We start from the raw sequence: 23,793 nt of genomic DNA, 5'->3' as shown, positions 1-23,793 counted from the left end.
TAGAAGAGAAGATTTTAGGCAGTCTGAAAAACACACCCACCTAGTTCTGTATTGTAATTTATTGGCAGGACACCTTGTGAAAACCACGTGTCACGCTGACAAAGTTCATTACTGGCAGCATCTAATTATCTAACATATATTATTACTTATCATGTTTTTTTCTTTCTTCTCCCCTGGTGAGCAAATGCTTATCAATTACAAGGAAGTGGGTGGAGTTAGGGCGGGGCAAAGGGTAGAAATTACCTTATCATTGAGAGTATCAGTAGTGTCAGTCTTCAGTGAGCAACAGCCTTCTCCTAGAGGCAGCATTGGCTCTTAGAATGTGTAATTTTTATTTGCCTCTGTCTCTTGAAGCTTACTAGATTCTCCACTACTGATGAGGATATATTCTCAGAAAGGCAGCTGGTTGGCATTTTGGAGGAGCAAACATGGAAGAAAATAGAGAAGGCCATGGCCTTGCTGAAGGCAAGATTTTGTCTGTCTGGATGATTTTGTTTGTGGCATTAGTTTTGTTGCCTTCGATGTTTCGAGTGTCACTGGGGATTTCCCATTTCTATGTGAAAATTGTAGTTAAAATGCTAGAGGTAAGTTGAGAAGTGGGTTCAAAAGGTATGTGTTTGCTACAGGACATGTTTAATAAAACAATAAAAATCTGTACATTTGATAGAAATGCCATAAAAGTCAGCAGAAAAAAAAAATCCATTAATTTGCATGTGTTGTTTGCAGGTTTACTCTATTTGATAATCTTCTGAGGGATGCCTTTAATGACATCTAGTTATGTGCTGGCTTATAATCTGCTATTGGTTTGAGGTTTTTTGGGGTTTAAGTAGAGATTGCATGATACTTTCTTCGAGTTCATGCTTGTTAGAATGTTTTCTGCAAGCTGAATACTCATGACAAGTCAAGTATAAGGAAAAAGATCTATTAGTTTGTGGGAGTTGGTAAGTAATAAGAACATGTATTTTAGATGTACATAACTTTCAGTGGTTTTATTTGGGTAACTTTAATTGCATGAAATTAATATTCCAGGTAAGAAAACTGATTCTGTGTGTTTGCTTCACTCAGTTATAAATCTGGGGGATCCAGCAGTTACAAGTTCTGCTGTACAAGACTTAAAGGAATCTGTGTGTAACCTTCTAAAAGTGTAATTTTTCTAGAGAGAAAGAGATCATGGCTAAAATCCTGATCCTGCTTCTATCAGTAAAAGGTTTCTGGAGCTTTTTATAAGCCAGAATTCCATTTAGTTTCTCAAGTTTGACTTTTGACATCCATTATTAGCCAGAAGTAGGTGCTGCAAATTCATCGTATTGAACAGTGAAGCATTTCCATTTTCCAGTAGATTAACTTTGTGCTTCTGGTATAAACCTGCTTTCTGTGCATATACTTTCTCCTTGTGGCAGAAAACATGTTGCTATTATTGTTGCTATTATTATTAAGCCCTTGGAGTAATCCATTTTGCAGTAGAACATGTCTGTAACGGTGTGATACAGTTAATATCACGACCATCTTACCTTGCCAATTCTGTCTTTTATTTTTCTTATGTTCTCTTTTGTTTGTTGTTGTTTGGGGGGTGTTTGTTTGTGGGTTCGGGGGAGGTTGTTTGTTTGTTTTATTACTGATTAAGAGCTGTTGGGCAGTATCTGTCTTCAGCTGTATGAATATCATTTAGCATGGTGCACATGACTGCAAAATTTAGGGATTACTTATTTTTTCCAGATAGTGATGTCAGCAGGCAATGACTGCCTGCAGTGGCTGTCTGTAATATTGGCCTTTATATGTGAAATATTTTTTAATCAGCCAGTGGTATGCTAATTAAATTCTTACTCGTACTCTAATTAAGAGCTACTCTCATATCAAACCTGTCTTTGGACAACATTGCTGCTGCAGTTGTTGGGCATCAAAATAATTTCTGGGCTTTTTTTTCCCCCCATGCATTTCCCAACTTCAAGAGACATTTGGCCCACTCAGTGTGTGTTTTATTTAGGAAGGCACTTCTCTTTTGTAAAGCACATTAAGTATTTTTCTCTCCACAGTTTTTGGAACAGGTTATGAGCATGATAATTCCATGCTCACAATGTATAGAATCAATGTATTGAAAAACAAATTAAGTTAATTGTTATGTGATCAGCTATAGCCTTTTGTGTCTAATTCCCTGTTGCCACAGCAGCTAATAACAGGAACAGCACAACTCTATGCACTGCTGTTTAGGCTGGCTTGTTTTGCTCTTTTGTTCGAAGTTGTTCCCTAATTGTCCTGTGGGCAAAAAAGGAGTTTCCTCTGTTTTCACCTTACAGCTAATTCCAGTGGGTTTTTTTCAAGTATTGTCAAAAGCTTCTCATTGTGCCACAAGGGTAGCTAAGAGCTATTTTGGTGGGAAATGGGAAGGAGAAAGGATGGAAGGGATATTAGGTCCCCTTTGCTTGTAATGTGGCCCACTAGGCTCTTTGGAAGAAAGGGTTGGACTGGAAAATGCTGGCTTAAAGCTTGTGCATGGAATTGCTGGGCCTATTCTTGGGGTCCTGGGGCTTTTTCACCAGAATATGGTCAAAATTGCAGCTTGGGATAAGTCAGCTTTAAAGCAGGCTTGTTTGAGATATGAACAACCTGACCTTGGAAGCCTAGGGAGGTGTGGACTGGTTTCTAGCTGTGGTGCTGTGTTCCTGCAATGTTGCTGATGGGATAATGCACAGACACCATCTGTGGTACCTGTCATCCTCTGGAATGGTGAAACAGGATGTCTTCCCAGAGAGCTGAGCAGGGAATGCTGAACATGCTTAGTCACATATTAGCACATTACTGACTATATTGCAGGAATATCACTGCTATAGGAAGTGCCAAACAACTGGGTGATGCTTCAGCAAAAATCCAACCTTGAGCACTATGGCTGGTCTCTTCATTGTGTTGCATTTGGCTTAGTCTGCGAAATTAATAGAAAACTTCTCACCTGAGAAGTTTCTTTATATCTGTTTCTTACAGCTGAGCAGAGGAAAGCATGTTTTATTTTCCTCCATGTTTGGCAACTTGAGAAAAATAGGAGACTGAAATCAAAGACTTCAAAGTCCTTTTTTTAAGTTTTGTTTTCAAAGCAAGTGTATCTTTAGACCTTACACAATTTGTTGGGAGCAAAAAAGGTGTTTTCGACTAAGACTCAAGTTTTCAGCTCTATCACTAAGCAATGAGTAATGGTGGCATATGATGAGATAAGTCACTGATTTCTTGACTTCACTGAAGTGTTTTAGCACTGTGGATGGTGATTGGAATAAAGGGCAAAGATGAAATCATGTATGGAAATATTTTTTACCCTCTGCTGCTTTTCTGTCAAGGATTCTAGATACTTGTTATTTTAGAAAGAAAAGAATTCATTTTATAAAAGCAAGATTCAAGGTTTGAAAATTTGGGGTGACTGCTTTTATTGCAGGTGCTTTTTGTGGTTAGTTCTTTGGTTGGGGTGTTTTTTGGGGGGGGGAGTGGCTTGAGGACATATGGATAATATAATAGCAAAAGACCTCCAATGCAGTAATTTCTTGATTGCATATCTATTAGCCCATATTATTATTATTACCCTGAATTTATCCTTCAAATATTTCTGGAAATGATAAAGGTGAAGATGATTTGGGTTTTGTTAGGGCTATTCTTTCACCTATGCTTGTAAACTTTTATTTATAAATAATGTCTTTCCTCTGAGCTTTGTCTGTCCTGGGGTTTGGTAGAGATGAAAATAGTAGCAAAACTGTGCTAGGGATGTTACTCCTGCTGTAAACTCCTACTGGAGTATGGCAGATGTTGCAGACGCTTCAGCTGGTGAGAAATTGCACTGCTTTTAAATGCATGGTTATCCTTAGCTGGCCTCTCCATCAAACCCCAAACAAATTATACCTGTGTTTTTATCCCAAACAAACCCTTCTCAACCCATTTCATCAGTCCTCATGGAGCAGCTGGGAGATCTGTGTGTCCTTTTTCACAGCCTGAGGGTGTACAGTCACATCCTCTCAGACACTGAGCGTAAAGCTCACACCATTTGATCTGGGTTTGTGTTTGTGATGGGCAGGGGAAAAAGAAGCCAGGCAGAAACCACTGTTGGATGAAGGGGGCACAAGTGCTTGATCTTAGATGGTGATTTTAGTTTGTGCTGAAAACCTACCAACCTTCTCTTTGCCACCGTAGTGGAAGATTTTACATAAAGGAATTGCCCCAAAGCCTTTGTCACACATGAGGAAAAGATTGAGCAAAGTTCATGTAATGAGTGATTAGAAAAGCCTTTTGTGAGAATATGGGAGAAGATGTAGTAAAAAATGGGGAGAGAGTCAAAACTGAATTATTACATAGTACAGAAAAATGGAGTACTGAGCTGTAATTGAAAGGGAAACGGGAGGAAAAATCCTGCAAGAAATGAGATTTCAGGAACTGAACATTCCACATTGTATTTCACGTCATGTCCTGTGAAGACAGTAATTAACCTAATGAAGTATTGGACACCCTCATTTTGTTTAGAATTTAATTACAGGAAGCTCAAACAAATGGACTGTTGGAATTAAGCTGTCAAGTATTCAGTATTCCAGGTGGGAGCAACTGTGTGATGTTTGGACTTCTTTTGTTCTTATCACTTCATAAATGGGAGTGAGGAAAGTGCAACACCTGAGCTCTCATTCAGTCAGCAAATGTAGGAATGAAGTTGCTACATTTAATACTTAAATTCTGTGTTAGTTGCAACATCTGTGTTTTTTTGTAAGGTATTTAAAACATCCTTTCATTACTGTTTTGCAACAAAGACCAGCGTGACAGCTCTGTCTCAATGCTGTGCAATACAAAGGCGATCACAAAGCCTTATTTCATTTTTGAAAACAAATTATACATACAGATGCTACCGAAGGCAGAGCAAAACAGTGGCCACTCCAGAGTCAATTAATCCAGAGTTTGACCCAGGCAGATGGCTTTGACAGGTGCCAATTCAATTTGACGTGGTCAATTCAATTTCAATGACTGAAAGCCAAAGACCTTTGGGTGTCTGCACGGCCGTATTCCTTCCTCGCTGCTTGTGCTTCAGCCTCCCGTGCCAAGCCAGGAATTAGGAGAATTTCATGTCCCACGATGGTTTGTGGAAATATATTGCCTTTTTTCTTGCTCACAAACTCTGCCCAAAGCTTTCCCATAGTAAACTTTTGTTCTCATAGTAGAAAAGAAAATGGTTAACTGTTCCTTCAGCACCTGCTCTGTGCCAGTCCATACTTTGTAGATGCTTCTCTTAACCCATCTCAGCCAGCTCTTTTCCGAGTTAACAAGCCCTGTGTTCAGCCTTTGAAAGCTCTTCCTCATCTTCCTTGGACACTGTCTTTGTAGCCTTGACTATTTGGTTAAAGCCTGCCACTTTCACCTCACTCTTTCTCTGTGCTAGGAGGCAAGATTTTATCCTTTACTAGTAAGCTTTATGAATTTTTGTTGGTGTTGACTTGTCTTGCTCATTTAGATTAGTTAACGTGCATGTTTAGAGTCAGCTTTGTCAGTGATTGTCACCCTTTTTCTATCTGGGAATCAAAAGCCAGCCTTCTGGAGGTATTCCAGATCCTTCAGGACAGTATGAGCAAGCTCATTTCTGGCAGTGCTGGCCAGCTGACAGGTGCTCTTTTATGTAGGAGGACAATGAGAGCAAGATAAGCGTGGTAGACAGAAGACAGGAAAGCAGAGACTAAGGCAGAAGGCTTTATTTGTTCGTCTCAAATATTTTAAATTTTGTAATTTTTCCTCCCTCGTGCCATGCATCTATCCTAAAGGATGTTGGGGAAGGGATGAGGAGCAGCAGTATTTTGTAAAGAGGTTAAATTTGCCACCTCTGCCTTTACTCTCTTTTGCAACGTTCCTGTGCCTGTTCTGTGTGTTCTTTCATTTCTTAGTGTGTGGGCTGCTGTTTTCATGACATCCCCTGGCTCCACCATTCTGAGTGACTCTCCATGTGTTGCAAAAGATTGAGGGAGATGGTGTACCTGTTGACCTTTTCAGGACAATAATTAGGAAGTATAGGCAAGATGATGGTCTGTGGTGCGGGGTTTTTAAATTCCCTTTTTGGGGAGGTTGTTTGCTTTGAGGTGGTTTGTGTGGAGTTTAAAACACCACATCAAAGCCTATTCTGCCTTCACTTTTTTCTTTTCTTTTATGATGGCTGGTAAAAAAAAAAAAAAAAATCAGCCAAAGGTAATTAAAATATCCTAATTATGTCAAGGCAAAGTGTCCATTCTGTTACTGACTTAACTTCAATAGCTCCAGAAAGAGCTGGTAGAGAGCATGCAAAACTTTAGGGTGGCAAAAAGCTGGTTGGTGTTTGCACAAGAGACGTAGTAATGTAGTGAAGACTATTTGAGATCAGCTTTGTGGTGACTTGTGTGTCTGCACATGTCAGCTAGAGGGAAATAGAATGTTTAGCAAGAGTTTATATTAAGCAGATGGATTATCCTTATCTCTTGTAGATGGGAACCCTTAATAGCAGGTGAATGCATAAAGGGAGTAGGTCACTGAGCCTTTAATAATGAGCAGAGTCTACACTCAAGCATCCTGTGCCCTTTGTTAGGCCCAGTACCTTGATGTAAATACAGCTAGATTTCAGTACTTATGAGAGCTGCTATTTATATGTCTATGTATGTATGATGAAAACATTCAAAACTAGGAAAACTTCAAAAATCAGGCATATTTTTATATTTGATTTTGCTAATGGAGAGTTTTATGATGCTCTACACAAGGAGGAGAAATGGTTTAGCTCAAATAAATGAATACAGGGAAGGGTGAAATCTGAAATACTATTAACACAAAATGTTGCCAGCTCTGTTTTCTGTCAACAGAGACCACTTAAATGCTCTCAAAATGAAGTAATCTCTTTTATTCTTTAAAATCCGTTTTTAGGTCTATTTTTCTGGCATGTCTCTAATGTCACTGATATTATTTTGTATAATCCTATTGCCTGAAGCTTATAATCCTATTGCCTGAAGTTAACTGGAGAAGAGAGAGTTTTGGACACACTGGATCTTACAGAGTCTCATAGGTAGCTCAGTAATTTGTTGGACCCCCAGAAAAAAAAGACAACTGCCTGTGTCCTGAAAAGAAGTTTGAGCCAAACAATCTTTCCTGGAAATGGCAAAAGGTAGTCTACTTAACAAATGAAAGAGGAGGCGTGCAGGGCACTCTTCAGGCTGAATTTGAAAAATGAAAATCCTAGACCTGGCAGGGGTCAGACAATTGACCTGAGGTAATTACAGAATATCTGGAAATGATGAAATGAAAACCATCAACATCTACTTTTCTTGTTTTGGGAACAGTGGGCCACCCTGCAGATTGAGGAGGGAGTAAAAAAGCAGAAGGCGATGGCACTTGAAAATTTAATCTCCACTGGTAAGATCTCTGGATGAAGGGGACACAGCACTACTTATCTTGTAAAAAGGCAATTCTTTAACAATCTTACTTAGAAAGGAGTTGGATGAGCAAATTATCCGTTTAAGTTACAAACCTACATAAGCATGTTATAAAAAAAGATAATCTGTCATTGAGTTCTGTGAATAAAAGGAATTAGAGGCTAGTGTGGGTATTGAAAAACATTGCTGATAGGCATTTGTGAAGCATCCCTGTTTTCATAAGTGTTTTTTGCTTTCTGGCTGCATCAGCTCTCTCTTTACAGGACTGGGAGGAGTGAGTGTTCTTTGTGCTTGACATGGGTCTGCATGGTAATCTTTTGCTTCTTGTAATTCCTAGCATGCAAAAAATCCAGGGTCTCTCAAGAGTTACAGCATCCCATGGATCACAGTTACAACTTGCATTCTTTTCTAGACACGAGGATAAAATCCAAATAATTTTTTTCCCCAACTATTTTTCCTTTCTTCCTTGACCAAAGATGAGTGGATTAAGTTCTCATAGTTATCCTTTTACTTGTGCTGCCATTTTTAGTCATTAGTCATGTAGGCTACTTGTTTTGTCAGCTAATAATTTTCTGGTCTGATGATTTCCTGGAAGTTGAAGGTTTTGCTGAAGTGCAGACAGAGGAAAGTTTTGTGATTCTGATCAGGGGCAGGTAGGTTGATCAAGATAAATTAAGACTATTTTATAATGCATATTTAGTGTTACCCAATACACCTCCTCAAAAAAAAAAAAAGTGGGGGGCAAACAAAAAAGCCATGTCCTAAATATACACTATCTATATATATGCATACAGTTAGCTGGCATGAACCAAGAGAATTTTAGTCACTGTAACCAGCCAGATAAGAAACTGGTCTCAGAGTGACCTCAGCAGATATCTGAGATTTGCTATGGGGTGTGATTTTACAAATAGCAGAGCAAGAACGTGTTGTCATTCTTCCTGCACAATGTGTCTGTGTAATGCTTTGCATGTCTGGGGTGGGGGAGAAATCCAGGCACTTCGGAGTTTCTTGGTAGTGAAGTGACTCTTCACGAAGAAGGGATGGGAGAAGATAGAAGGTTCCAAGAAAAAAAAAAAAATGGAGAGGACGGTGTTTTTCACAGCTGGGAAACAATAAAGCTAATCAACAGCAGCGAGAACAACAATCATACAAATTCTGCCCAAATTTGTGTCAGGGCTCCAGGAGGGATCTGCCATCTTGGCAGGGTATTGGTGACATTTCTAGGTGTGAGTGCCTATGTTATTTGGTAAATGACAATGAAGTAGGTGTCGTGCTCAAGACTTGATTTGCAGCTTGATTGGAATCCTTTTCTCCTTCCTCAGCAATTTAGGGCTGTTATATGGCATAGGATAAGAGAAGTGACTTGTGGAATGAGCTGTCAGTACATAAATGAGGCACTGCAATGCCATTATGGTGCTTGAGTAGGAGGAGAGCTGTTTCTAAAAAGCACATGTATTTTACTCCCTTTGGAGTCCATATTGTTCATTTCACTATGTGGAAGAAAGGCTCATTTCCTCATGCAGGGATCATCCAGAGAGATGAGACCCCCATGGAAGAGGAGGTTGTTGGCCGGAGCCGAGGATGTTTCAGCCTTGCTGATGTCATGTACTTCTCCAAGAAGGGCTGTGAGGCAGTTGCGGAAGATGAAGTCACTCGACGGTTCTCCTCCGAGGAGCTGCTGTCCTGGAATCTCCTCAGCAGAACCAATGCCAACCTGCACCATGTCAGCTGGAAACTGGCTGCTGTATGGGTCATTGGCATCCTAATTCGGTATTGCCTCCTGCTGCCTTTCCGGTGAGCCAGACAGAGTTTGTTGGGAACATTTTCCATGGTACTTTTTACAGAAGTTGTGAAATTTATATACTGTTGGCTAGCGGAGGAAGGAGAACCTGGCATGACCTTTCCAAGGAGCCCTCTAAACTCAAATATCCCTTAAAAAAAAAAAAAAAATTCTCATGTTCCGTATGTTTTATTAGTAATTAATTTGCTTTTAAAACCCGGCAAAGCTGGATTAAGGGGTTTGTGTGCTAGTTAGCTAGCGGTTTGGTGCTACTTAGATGCTATTAATGCTGGAAGGAAGCATTGTGAAGTGGATCAAAGGGCCAAATAAGAATACCTTCTTGCTTGCCTCTCCAGTTTTTGCTTCTTGGCATTTAATTAAGATTATTTTACTTTGTAGCATCTGCTTGTCTGTTTTCAGCATCCTGTTGCTGGTGTTGGCCACTACAGTAGTAGGACAGTTTCCAAATGGCAGGTAGGTGTTTGCTGAGGGCTCTTTCAATTTCTTCTGTATTTCTTTAAGGATTTGAACTAGCAGTTGGAACACTCTGCTGGAGTCCAGAGGATTGATGTAGATTATCACGGGGTGACTTTTTCTGTCAAGTAAAATTGTTGTGAGAGAGAGTTACGGCAATGGCATCTGAAAGCAGATATGCAGTGTAAGCCTTAGTATGGTCTTTGTAGTAACAGCAATTGGGGATAACTCAGAGAGTGTACATTGCATACGTGACTCCACAGAACTGGAAATGTATCTATGGTTTCATTTCTTTTAGAGTTAAAGGCTGGCTGAGCAACCAGGTCCAAATGATATGTGCCACCTTAGGTGTCCGATGTCTGAGTGGCCTCGTTCATTTCCACAACAGGTGAGTGCTGCCACCTTGCCCTTATTAGCCTGGAATTTGTTTCTCGCAGTATTTAACATCTCAAGTTTTGGAGCAGGATTCTTATTCTATTACTGCCTGGATACTTGGTGGTGGTACAGCTTGATCCAAAAAGATGTTTGGATCATCCAGACTCTGACAGAGTTGTTCACATGCCCTCCTGTGTTTGCTGTTGTGTATTGGCAAGGTGTGTGGAGATGATGTAGTACTGTCTTCAGACACTCAGATATTTTTCAGTGCTTGTCACCTGATTAGGTCTGCAGTCTGGAGAATAATCATTAACTAATTGCTTTCATGGTTGTCATTGCAGGGAAAACAAACCACAGGAAGGAGGCATCTGTGTAGCCAACCACACATCTCCATTGGATGTCTTAATCCTGGCCAGTGATGGATGCTATTCCTTGGTATGAACAAGACAGTTGGTAAATATCAGTGATGTTGAGATGCCCGTAGAGGTAGCATTGGGTAAGAGGATAAACTTCCTGGCAGAAAGACTGGGATTTGACAGCATTCAAACTTGCATTCTGGACTGCAAAAAACCAGATGCAGGCAGGTGTGTGCACATTTATGACCAAGGGGATTGGTATAATTTTTCAATAAGCTTAGAAATGATTGCATCTGTGTTTAGAATTTAATCATTTAAGTATGTGTGTGTGTGTTTGCTTTGTAACAAGTTTCTTTTGGGCTTGCAGGTTGGCCAGGTACATGGAGGGCTTCTGGGAATTATTCAAAAATCCTGCATGCGAACTTCTCAGCATGTCATGTTTGAACGCTCAGAAATGAAAGACCGTCACCTGGTGAGGAAAAAGTAAGGTAGTGTGGTGCTTGCTTCATTGACTGGTCAGGTGTGGTAATTTGTCATCAGTATTGTCATTTTTTGTCATCAGTTGTTGGGGTTTTTTTGTGATGTATGGTGTTTTGATTTTGTTCTTTAACACAGGCTGAAGAGGAGCTCCATGCTCTTAGAGATGTAGGAAAGACAGTTGTCTTGGAAAATGACAGATTTCAGTGTCAGTAATCTGCTTAGTGGTGTTATTTGTGGTTTTAAGTGATGCAGCAAATGTAGTAAGACAGTGACCTGTCACTTAACTATATGTGGACAATCATTAGATACATGTAAAACTGATGTTGTGAACCTAAAAAGCATGAAAATGAGAAAATTGGAATATATTTTGGTCTAAAGAATAGTTTGACTGCATTCATAGCTGGAATCTGGGAAGATATTTTCACACGCTTCAAGTACCACCATTTTCTGGTTAAAATGGTAAAATGGAACTTCATAGTTTGTTTGAAGCTTTGTAGAAAATCCACTTTTTTAATTAGCAAGAGATACTGAGACAAAGGCCTGAAACCAGAACATATTCCAACTGAGGCAACAGACTGGGCAAAGGGCAATTGGGCAAGGGCTTTTGCTGTTCTGTGTGAGAAGTAATGGATGTTTAGATTCTTGGACAAGCATAAATATGAAGTACACACTACAATTTTATTTTCTCTCCACAGAATTAGAGAACACATTGCAGATAAGGCCAAGTTACCCATTTTAATTTTCCCAGAAGGTAGGAAGCAACGGTATTGATTTTATTGCTCTTCTCACTTCTTGCCATTGAGTGCAGTTTATTATGTCCAGTCTTTAGAAGTGAGGTGTTTGTTTTTAGTTTGCGGAATTAATTAGCTCTTGTGAGATATTAAAAGCCAGGTTCTGGTATTTTTCAACAGTTTTATGACAGATTATTTGCTTTAGCATATAATGTAATGAAGACATACAAGGCTCTTGGATTATGTTCCAGTGCTAAAGCTTACTTTCTCCTTTAACAACTAAGTCTCCTTAAGACAGTTTAGGATTCATTTCCTGATACTTTTCTCAGAGTGGATTAAGCCCTTCATCTATTTTAATTCTGACCAGGCACCTGCATTAACAACACATCGGTAATGATGTTTAAGAAGGGAAGCTTTGAGGTAGGAGGAACCATCCATCCAGTAGCAATCAAGGTACTGTAACTGCAGTTTTGCAAACATGGAAGGATTGTTTGCAAACGCTTCTCACGTCAGAGAAGCTGTTCATGTGTGAGCCTTGGAAAGGGTTTGGTGTGCATAAAGCACTGAATAAGCCTTGGAAGACAAAAGCTCGTGGTTTTAAGCAGTATGGGAAACATGTCATTTCTGTCCTGGCTCTTGCGTGCTCTGAGGATAAAGACAGTTTTCTTGTCATTTTCAAGCCTTTCTGAGCAGCTTTAGCCAGGTCACTCTAGGTCTAGAAATATTAGTTGCTTTTTCTGGAGCTATAATGTTGCCTGATCTTATGGAAGTTGTTAAAACTGGTGTGAGCATTGTCAAGGAAACCTTTTTAGTCAGCATACCTGTAGATGACAAGTTTTTACATTTTAAATAAATCTTTTGCTATAGTTGTATTTCAACAGGTCTGTCACAGTTTGGGGTAATGTAGAGGTTAACTGTTAGAAACTTGTAATAAATGTTGGAGCTTTAGTCTCAATTTACTGATGCTTTCAGGAGGTGTGATTAGATTAGCCTGTTATTTAGTAAGTTGAATAGCAATTTTTGTGGCCCAAAAAAACCCCCCAAAAAATGCAGTTTATGTGATTTAAACCAAAGCAGCTTATTCTTCTTGTCTTCCAGTATGACCCCCGCTTTGGAGATGCCTTCTGGAACAGCACAAAGCACTCCATGATGACCTATGCTTTTAATGTGTTAACCAGCTGGGCTATTGTCTGCAATGTGTGGTACCTGCCACCGATGGTCAAAGAGGTTCTTATGCTTTTGTATGTTTTGAAAATGCCTGTGAAGTGTTGTCAAGAAGGAGGTTTGCATTAATACACATTTCTTGTGTAGTAATGCAGTTCTGAATCTTTATTGACAACTTAATGGACAAAGGCCAGGGAGCAACACTACAGTCTTAATTTTAAGTGAGCATGGATTTATGTGGGATGCATCCCCTGCTCTTGCCAGACCTGGGACTTCAGGCTGTGTGTTGTTTGAGACTGTCCCAGAAAGCAGAAAGCTTCCCATGTAGTTCCTTTTGGCACCAAATAGTGGCAAACCAAGATCAGCTGGAACTGCCCTGCAGCTCACATTCGGCCTGTGGGTCTGACGTAAACCCCAGTGCCTGCTGTCTGACAAAAGCTATCTCTTTAAGTCAGGCACAGAGAAAATCTCTATGTTGTCAAGCAATTATTACTATTTTTTTTTTTCCAGGAAGCAGAAGATGCTGTTCACTTTGCTGACAGAGTCAAGGCTGTCATCGCTGCTCGGGCAGGAATGTCTGTGCTTCCTTGGTAAGAAGCAACACCTCTGGAATTATTTCTAAAGGTGTTCTGTATTCTGAAACATTACCATGTAATCCTTTAAAACTTGTCTTGTTTGCACTGTAGTCCATCACCCTTACTGACTCTGGTTCAGAAAATATTATTTTAATACTTGAACAATTACATTAGAATAATTAGAATAATATAGTGGATAGAGAGAAACAGAGCTGACAGATGCATCTAGACAGCAGGCAGTATAAGATGAAAATTAATTACTTGCCTGTTAAATGCTGGGTTAAAAGAAGGGCATTGTGGTGTGGTAAGTCTTGGCAGTATAAATAATTTAGCATTGTCTTACAGAAGTCAACATTAAGAGTGGAAACTGCTTTGACTACGTAGTCTAAATATAGTAATGTTTTCCTGCCTTGACCCTGAAGTGAGTTTAAGGCTGTTTTTTTTCTATATCTTTCAGGGATGGGGGACTGAAAAGGAAAAAGGTCAAAGAGTCTTTCAAGGAAGAGCAACAGAAAAAATATTGCCAGATAGTAATAGAAAATGGATTGGTGGGAAATGGAAATGTTTGTTAAATGCTATTTATTTTATCTAATTTTTCCATGGCTTATCTCTACCAGAAAATAGACTGGTTTTATATTAAACCCAATATGTTTTCCTTCTGTCCCCATAAGATATTTTGCATGTGTCACAGCAGGGAAACCATAAAGAGATATCCTTATTTAAAGCAAAGTACTACAATTTTATAAATAGCAAAACATAAAATATGCTAATAAAATTCTCCCTGATGCTGGGAAGAATGTTCATTAAAATACCACTTTAAAATATTTGCAATACCTTAAGGACTTAAATGGTTACTTACAATAAGTCACCTCTGTACTCCTAGACTCTCTCAGTGACTTAGACTAGCAATATTCCTGTGAGCCACAGTAACCATGTTGCTCTAGAGATAGAGCTCCTGATGTCAGAAGGCACAAAGCATTTCACCGAAATATGTTTTCTGAATTGCATGTTGGAGAGGAAGTGTTAGATGTCAGAGGGAAAAAGCAGATGCTGGCTTTCTCCTCCACGTCACAAGACCAGGGATGGCATTGTAGAAGGTTTTCTGCTGTGACAAAGAGCAGAACAGTGTCCAGGGCAACATGTCCCTGATGCCTGGGTGTGTGAAGCTGAGGTAAGTTAATCACAGCCAAGGACAGTGTCACAGACAATATCTTGAGGTTTTAAATCATATCTTGTGGTTTTGTAAGATCCCTTTCTGAGTCTGCTTGTATGCATTACACAAATTAAAGAAAACCTATGATGTGACAGCCACTGTCTTCTGTTGCTGTTATTTCTGGATAGCTGCTTGCTTCTGTTACCACTGGATGTGAGGGCTGAGGATTTGGCCTCTGACAAACACATCTTCCAGGAACAGAGCAAGTGCACTTAAGGTGTATGCAATGGGCATATTTCAGTCTCCTATAGTATTTATTGGTATAAAATCTTTGCTGTCCTGGTAAGTAGCTCCCATATGGAAAGATCTGGCTTCTTTAACGATCTGAATGTCCCTAATGAAACACACACAAATAGCTGCTGTTTTGGCCAAGGTGCTCTTGAGACAGACCTTGGTAAGAACAGTTAGTAACGTTTACGTGACAGCAGCCCGTTGGCTGAAGTCTCAGAAAAGACAGAGGATCAGTCTTGGTGAGCAGAAAAACATCCTACAGAGGGACAGGTGCACAGATACAACTCTGCCCAGCCCTGGAGAGTCTAGAAAAACAATATCCAGTGGAGGGGCTAACACAAGTGATAATTGCCCTGAGGCTGCACAGCACAGAGGTAGCTCGGAACTGAGCTCTCCTCTTCTGTGGCCAGGCCTGGCATTGCCACAGGTATGTGAATCTCTTTGGTGGATCAGTCTAAGTGTTGGTGTCATGGGTAAGCAGTAGGAGAATCTACCTTTTGCACTGCTTTTAGCTAGCCAGGCTAAAAGGAAAGCCACCAGGCAGTAAGGAAAATTGCTCTCGTGCTGTGGAACAGGTCTACTTGCTCCCAGCTAAACTAAGATGTGCTTCCATGGTTGTTTAAGCTGTTGATTTTTTTTTCTAGGTATAAAGATCTGAAGAAATGGGATTGCAAATCCTGATAATTCAAATGTTTTCAGTGTGCTAGAGTTTAGAACTGGGAGATTTTCTTTCTGTGTGTCTGATTTCTGAGAGTTGCTAACAGAGACTGCAGTAAGGTAATTTGAGAGCTTGCCACACTACTGTGTGCTTTCTTCTTTCTCAGAGGTAAAATGGGAGACTGAATAGGCAAAAAGAGGGGCCAGACACAGGAAAATATGGGCAGATAAAGAACAACTGCTGGAAGAGATATTTTCTGCTCCTGTAAGAAATTAGGAGATTGATGTGCCTTTTTTCCCAGTCCTGCAACACTTCTCCAGCTCATGAAGAGGAGCCTTGGAATGTGTGATCCTCATTATGGTTATGACTCCAAGTTGTGTAAAAGTAAAGCTCAGACCTCTGAATGTATGAGTATTATGTGTCATCTGTGAGAGGATGTCAGTATTTTCTCAGCCATTTTTTGGCTGTCTTAGCAAAACAAGCTGAAAACTCTGAAGTGGGTACTTACATATAGAACGGGGAAATATAAAGCAAGTGATGAACCCGCAAATTTGTCAATTACAAGTGGAGTGTGCTTTGTTAGCTGCTGGTAAAAATGCCAATCTGACTCGAAATAGAACCTACTTTGTCTTGCCCTGCTTTAAAGACGTGTTTCTGATTTTTGGTGTTATTTTCTCTACCTACATTCTACCTCCTACCTCCTCCTTTCTTTTCTCTTTAAATGCAAATGAAATACAGAATATATCAGCTGAGACCTTGACAACTGCTTTTACCTGAAATTGTATACTGCCCTTAGACTGCCAAGGTTATGGAGGAATTGATTATCCAAAAGGTCTCCACAGATAAGTGTGTTTTCCTCCTCCATCAGGAGGGCATGGTAACAGTATAAAAGAACACGTTCTTATGACAACAACATAAGTGGGAAGCTGACAGCTTATTTTTCACAATAAAGGATCTTGTACTCATGTTACTCCTCCTCTTTACTTATCTTTCACTGGTCTTGCAGGAACCAGGCTTCCTAATTATTAGAGCTCCTCTTTTTTCCATGTACCTTTGCAGGACCAAACGCAGCATGGTCTCACGCTCATTTGTGACAAATGATAGGCTAAAATAGAAGCAAGTGGAGTATTTGGGTGCATCGGGCAATTAATGCCCAAAACAAAGCAAATCAAGGAAAAAACCCCAAACGCCCAAACTCTGTAAGTCATGTTTTTGCTTGTTTTACTTTTTAATTTATTTATTATCTGATAGCTGTGCAAACAACATAGAAAACATGTATCATCATCTTGGACAAGCCTGTGAGCTCTGTCTCCCTCTAGAGCACAAATTTCCTCTATTGTTTACCATTTAATGTACTTGCCCTTAACCAAGGAGCCTTGTTCTTTTAATTGACTGAATGACCTCCTCTCCAAATTAAATATGGTATAGCTAATAAGTGCAGGGAAGACCTACATTCTGGGTAGCCTTGCTTTGTAGTTTGGTGCTGGTGCCTATGTATGAAGCCTGTGAGGGATGCTAAACTGTTGCTGTGGCACCAATGCATCAGGAAACTGAAACAAACCACAGTGGTCCAGGGTGCATTCATCCCAAACTTGAGCCGCCCAAGGAAATGAGCCACGAGTTGAAAACAAATGTAGGTTGGAATCAATGAATAAAATAATTCCCTTTGCTATGTGGGTGAGGCAGAGAACGAAAATAGCTGCTGCTTCTAATTCTTGAAGATACCGCTGTTTTAACAGCTGTGTGGATGGAAAAACAGATATATTTTAAAAAGTCCACCTTTAGGTCCAGAATGAAACTCAGGCAGTGTGCCCATTTTTATAATAATCTCTCCCTGTAACGTACCTGCAGTACCGACTGGTGTGGCTCAAGTCCTTTATTCCTTTGGCTCCGAATGTCTTTTTCTGCAGCTGTCCTACTTTTGGGGACGTTTAAATGCTCATCTCTGGCTTTGCACAGCTGGCCGGCTGTTCAAGGCTCACCGCTGAGCATCAGAAGAGATGCGCAACGGGGGCCATCTGGTGGCGTCCAGTCATTGATAGCAAACTTCCTCGCACAGCCTGCTCTCCCATTTCCAGGAAACCGTGAAAATGTAGCAATAAGGTTGCATACCCCAAACACTGCATTTTTGAATGCTGGTCGTGGTTTACTGCCCAAAAAACTTGTGCTTGCCTGAAGTTTCAGCAGCCTTTGCTGGGTGGGGTTTCTCTGGGCCATCTCTTCCCTGTTACAAACCAAAATCAGAACTACATCTGTCCTTTAGTTCATTCAAAATCAGGTAGAGGTCTAACTCCTGAGCTTTTTTTTTTAAATTTATTTTAACACTCAGTAGAGGTGACAAACCTGGGATGATCCTGGAGGCAGTCCAACCTTTGCATTTGCTGGCATGAATTTCTTCAGTACCTTGATGCTGTTTGATCTTGATCTGGGGCTGGGAATGCTTTCACAATAAGTTTTCAGGAGAATGAAGACAGCTGGAACTTGTTATCTCCAGCATGCATTTCCTTGAACTGTAGAGAGAACGACAAACTGTTAGTGCCAAATTTAACAATTGAGTTTCACTCAAACTCTTCCATGTGCATGATCTTGCCCTCTTTCTTTCTTGCCCAGAACAAATCCATCAAAAGCAGCCTGGGTAGCTCCTCACACTAAGGAACAGGTTTTGGTTACATGTGCAGTCTGAGGCCTGATTTTGAGCAGACCAATGGAGATCGGCCACATGTGTCACAGAGGAGACCTCTGGGGTTTCTGGCCTCTTAGTGGGATTTGCTCTTGGAAATGTTTCTGCTGAGGTGTTGTTCAGACTCCTTTGAGCAGGTTTCCCAGCTGTGGCACAGATTGTGGAGATGACCTGTGAGGAGTTCACAGTTCATTTGGTGTTGGAAAAGGAGGCTTGGGAGTTACTGGACACACAGCACACAGAGGCCTTCCTGGCTCTTTGGTTTTTTATTGTTGCTTTGCACAGACAGGCAGGACCCCTTAGCTTTGTCACAGTTTCTCCTCTCCCCTTCTCTTCTGTTTATTATTCTGTTTAAGGATGGCTCCTCAATTAGTGCACCAGACTCCTCTGTGAGCAGAGTTCATTGTAATCAATTGTCATCAGGGCTCACGTTTAGTACATCCAATCAATGCTATTCTAGGTAATGGCTGTGGTATTGACTGATTCCTAATTTTACAGTATGTTCAGCCCTGTTGAACTCTTTTAATATGATAATTGCTTTACTAATCAGTAGTCATGATTTGTGTGCAGTTGTGGATTATTGACATCAGTTGATATCCCCTGGTATTTCTAACTGACAGTATGAAAAGATGCATGTGGTAAAAGAGGTGTAATACCTAAATTGTGGATATTAATCAGAATTAATACTGAGAAAAGTGCTATATCGTTGCATATCAAACTTTTAAGAAGTAGGTTATGAAGTAATTTGGAAAGTTGTATTTCTTTTTATAAGGGATAGTTATTAATAACTATCTTTTAAATTTATACAGACATCTGTTAAACAGCCTCTTTTGTGAGCATTCATTAGTTCACACCTTAAATACTGAATTTATCAATTATATAATAGATTTTTCTTTCCTAAAATGCTCATCATATGTGGCTACGGGCAGCCTCCTTTTCTCATAAAATTTCTGACTTTCGATAAGATGTACGTACATGCATTCAAATGAAATAATAATTGAAGTTTGTTAACACTTCAAATGGCCACTCTGTCCAGTGTTTTATTACTATAATTTTCTGAAATCCACCTACGAGGGATTAGTAGATCAATATAAAAATGACTTTCTTGGTAGATTTGAGCTGAGGCTGATTTTTATCCAGATGCTGCCTGAAGACATTTGGGCTTTTAAGCTATTCTTGGCATGTCCGTGTGACACGGGATCCGGTGGGTGCATCGAGCTCAAGGATTGCACTGCATGGCAGCACCAGGAAGTGGCACCCCTCTGTGTGTGTCTAAGCTGCCGTGAGGACCACAGCCTCATTAACGCTCTTTTGGGAAGTGCAAGCTTCAATAGCACTCAAAAAAACCCCCCAGCACCCACCCCCCACCCCCCCAAAAAAAAAACCAAACCAAAAAAAAACCCAACAAAACCAAACCAAGATGTAAAGGTAAATTAATTTATCGGCTACCAGCATGTTTTGTCCTTCCTTAAAATCCTGGTGTGAATGAAAAAAAGTTTCCTTTTAAACGGTTAATTTGGTTGCTTTGGAAGTTTCAGTCATTAAAGAGATCATGGAGTTCTGGAATAATACAGGAATGGTCCTTCCATGTTTTTTCATTCACTGCTTCCTCTCTCCCAGTGCAGTAGAAATCCAGGCTGCCAGGTCATGGTCAACAGCCAAAGGAGGCGCCATCCTCGTGGCCTGCTCCTTGTACTGGTGTCACAAATTCTATCACGTCTGCTGGGTCAGTTGGTCTTAATCTCAGCGGGATTGATGAATTCCTAGAAACCTAAATTTCTAAACCATGGAAATTAAATTGTTTGAGGTGGGGCACTCCTGGGTGCTGTGTTCATGAAGCACACAGTGCTTACAAGCCCTTGGCTCTTGCTGGAGAGAACACACACAGGGCTGCAGCTCTGTCAGTGCACGCTGCCAGGCTCAAAGGCTGTGTGGAAGCCAAACTGCTTCTATTTATTTTCAGCATAATAAGAATTGGAAGTCCATGACAGCAGGCAGTAAAATTCCACTTAGGATACAAAGTGAAGCTGAAAACATCTGACTCCTTGTATAAAAGGTATCAATTTTTACAGTGAGTTATAGCAAATACAGTGCTAGAGAGAAAGCATGACCTGCCTGCCTGCAGCCAGAAGACAGACGAGAGAGTGCAGAATTCCCCCGAGTGGTTTGCTGGCTACCTGCCATTCCTCAACAGCACAAGATAAAAGGGAGCACTGGGATAACCACCCCGACCCTATTTACTTGCAATAAAACGCTGATATTTACATGAGATGAAATTGTTTGATATTCTGAAGCTGGCTGGCTCCAGTGACAGGAGACAAATGAAATGCTACTTTTTATTAGATCTGACCTCCCAGAAGCCAATAACACATGCAGTAACCTAGCAAAAGGAGGCTGGGACTGCCTCATGAGGTACAGGCTCTCTTCCCAGGCTGGTTTAACAAGATTTTCCTGGAAACCAAGTTTGCAGCCATGTTCCATACCACGAAAACTTGAGACCTGCTGATTATTAGGGCATATAAAATAAGTGTGGACAAACAAACACAAAAAAAAACAACTTAGAAAAGCATTGTGGTAAGACTGATCCTTTCCCTCTGCCTTTGATTCAATCCAGCTCACAATAAAAGCATGTGTTACATCACAGAGTCATGTTTATCTGGACAAGAAACATAGTCTTGCTACAAACATATGAAAACACTATTGTTAGTATTAATAGGACAAAAATTAAGAATCTTGGAAACTTCTCACAGAGTTAAAGAAAAAAAAAAAAAAAACAACAACACAACCTTTTGCATGCATTTGGAGCACCTGATGTAGGTAAACTTAAAGCATATCACTTCAACCACAGCTTTTTTGGTATGCACTGTACTTTGTGAAATAAATTGAAAAATAAGGATATATGAAAATGTTTTCTTCCAAATATAGCAACAGTGGTATATTGCCATGTGGGGTGTTTCTTTTTGGAAAATACTCCACTAGAAACATGACTAACTGTAGCCTTTCTACGTAAAATAGGCCTTGAAAAAATTAAAGCATGGCAAAATATAACTGGCGTTCTTTCTTTCTCTTCAATGGAATCATGCTATCTTACCCATACTGAAAGTATGGTCTTAGTGCTTGAACAACAACAACAAAAAATCCTCCTCTCTTAGGAAAACAGGCTCACTGGTAAAAGTGAGGCAGAGAAATTTTATGCCCTCACAGATTACAGTGCAAACAAATAAAATGTAATGATGCAATCAATTTGAAACTAAATTGTCAGTAGATAGGTGATCAGCAGTTTATAACAGCTTTATCTTTGAAAGGCAAAGGGCACTTGGTAAAGAGAGCAAGTAGGTTTGTGTTGTTTTTTTTAATAAGTCAACATATTTTGCAGTTAATAGCCAGCTATTCTTTGATGGGAGTGCAAGATCTGTGCAAAGGCCGAACTTCAGCGCAGTCGTGACAGGACTTTGGTACCAGCTCTGTTACCAGGAGACTCTTGGATGAGCAGGCATGTTTCCTTCCTGCTGTCCCAGGCAGAGAAGATGGTTTTTCAAGCAACTCAATAACAGAATTGATTTTTATTTTCCTTCCCATTTAACATTAATGGCTTTGTGAATTATTCATGCAAGTATGTGGGGGAAGCCTGGGCACAATAAATAAGAGTATGTGTTTATGGGAGAGCCTTGCCTCCGTCCTGGTGCTGTTCAGCTCACACAGGATGGATACTTGTGCCTAAAATGATACACTTTCACCGTGTTTTTCCCCGCTGGTGTGTAGTGAGAGCAGGGGTCAACCCAGCCACCTTCCCCTGCTGTTAAAACACAAATGTTGGTAGGGATTGCTCCCTTCCTACTCTTTGTTTATGGAGCCTGAGGACAGTGCCAGCAGGTCCAATAGCCAGGCTGTTGCAGCAAAAAAAGCGCAATGCCTTAATTCCATGTGATGAATATTACCAGTAGACGTCTTCAGAATCTCCTTTCATTTCTCCAGGTACACTGATGGATTTGAGCCTTCTGAGAGTCAAGAATTTGCCACACACCACCAAATTTGACATATGATGTGCCATTTCACTAAAGCAGAGGTTAACAAGCATGTGGACTAAGTCAGATTATTTTCAGTTTTCAAGGCTTGTTTTCTCAGCAAACCCACAAGGCAATACTTTGCCTTGCAGAGGATTATCTGTATTGCAATTCCTGCTTCAGATGGCAATATTAGATGTTGCTGTCTGGCTAAATGAAGGTACTGAAATGTCAGGGAGATACAAAGCTGTATGACCCACTACTGTGAACACTGGACTGTTTTCCTCAGGATCTGGATAGTATCCACTGTTACTGCTTGGGCTACACCTGTCCTTTGGATGAAGACTTTTGTTCCTTAACGCCGGATGAAAACAAACCAACCGAGCCTTTGGCCTCTGCCATTTGCATCCCAGATGAAAATTCACAAGCAAGCACTAAAAAGCTTGTACGACTTTCTGCTTGGGAAGTGCCAGACGAAACACAAAATTAAAATATCTTACTCATGGGTGTATTATAAATATCAGCCAATCTGGAAAACAATGTTCTTTTGATTTGCTTCTGGTTCTAGGTATTGGGCACTTTTAATTGACTTGGATCCACCCATCTTTGTAATACTTAAAAACCACTTGTAGTGCAGATATTAAGAACTCTTTATCACCATGTGCATGGCACTGACAGGTTATGGCCTTGATCCTAACTGCACGTTTTGGACATGATCTTATCCAAACACTTAGAAGAATGAAGATGCTGAAGTGCTGTTTGACAATGTCAGATCTAGCTGGACAGTTGTGGTTCTTGTGTCTAGAGGCTTCATCAGGGATCATCCTGCTTCTGCCTCAGAGAAATTGGTTAACTAGATGAGGCAAAGAGTAGGAGGAGAGATATCAGAGCCAGAAATAGGAGCCAGAAAGCAACGCCCTTGTCCACACGACTCTCCTGAAAACAGTTCTTTAGGCCTTGGACTCCAGTTCAGGTTTTCCATTGGATCCTAAGCGCTTGGCTTTCACATGTATTTCTGATCTCTCAAACATGGAGAGGCACACCAAACATCCCATTTCTATGAAACAGTTATGAAAGATGCACACAGAAGATACCCTGACTGCCTTTTTCTCAGAAGATGATGTTATTCCCTTTCCCCGGGGTGCTTTGTCAAGGCTGCCATCCCTCCTCAGGCTTTTTCTGCTAACACCGCTTTCTTGGAGCGGATTGTGCCGCGCCAAGTGCTGCAGGACTGCTGTGCACAGGCCCGGGCAGGGAAACCCTCCTCCAGCCACTTACCACAAAGTTTCCCTTCTCCTGAAGCGGGCCTAATGCCGTGGTGGGGGCTGGACCCTGAGTGAATCCCTCTTCCCTGCTCAAATCTGAGAAAGCACAGGCGGGCCAGCGCAGACCTTGTCGCTTTGCCATTCTTTAGCTGTCCTTGTCCTCTTTGACACTCACAGACCCAGGAGCTTCCCCCAGCTTTCCTTTTCACTGCTGCTCCCCGAGCCGCTCGTTTCGGGCTCCCTACGGCTTTCCAGCGGCACCCGGCTGGCCGCGGCGGCGCCGTTGCGCTCCCGCCCGCACCCGCCGGAGCCGTTTTTCCCTACACCGGGAGCCTTGCGTGCCCACTGACCCGCTTTTAGCTGCTTCCCGCCCCCGGGCGTCCTCTCCCGAGGCACATCAGCTCCCGAACCCG

The 23,793-nt window shown here is 40.9% G+C and overlaps 1 protein-coding gene across 5 annotated transcripts; it reads left to right on the top strand.

Annotated features, from left to right (window-relative positions):
• The first annotated feature begins 278 nt into the window (after nt 1–278).
• On the top strand, nt 279–14,609 carry LOC120752837 (glycerol-3-phosphate acyltransferase 3-like). Of its 5 annotated transcripts, none has more exons than XM_040064514.2 (12): nt 279–584; nt 7,302–7,374; nt 8,918–9,188; nt 9,574–9,648; nt 9,947–10,036; nt 10,365–10,458; nt 10,747–10,862; nt 11,555–11,610; nt 11,958–12,010; nt 12,689–12,817; nt 13,265–13,344; nt 13,787–14,609. In XM_040064514.2, the coding sequence occupies exons 1-12, from the start codon at nt 429–431 to the stop codon at nt 13,899–13,901; spliced, it is 1,308 nt and encodes a 435-aa protein (XP_039920448.1). In that variant the 5' UTR covers nt 279–428; the 3' UTR covers nt 13,902–14,609. The 5 variants fall into 5 exon arrangements, with proteins under 5 accessions (XP_039920448.1, XP_039920447.1, XP_039920446.1 ...); XM_040064513.2 differs by having other exon boundaries at nt 285–584; nt 9,595–9,648; nt 11,958–12,043; nt 13,787–14,603; XM_040064512.2 differs by having other exon boundaries at nt 285–584; nt 11,958–12,043; nt 13,787–14,603.
• The last annotated feature ends 9,184 nt before the right edge of the window (nt 14,610–23,793 follow it).

Source organism: Hirundo rustica, chromosome 5, assembly GCF_015227805.2.
Source record: "Hirundo rustica isolate bHirRus1 chromosome 5, bHirRus1.pri.v3, whole genome shotgun sequence".
NCBI classification, from domain to species: domain Eukaryota; kingdom Metazoa; phylum Chordata; class Aves; order Passeriformes; family Hirundinidae; genus Hirundo; species Hirundo rustica.
The sequence above is the reverse complement of the archived record's forward strand: the minus strand, read 5'-3'. Positions and strand labels throughout refer to the sequence as shown.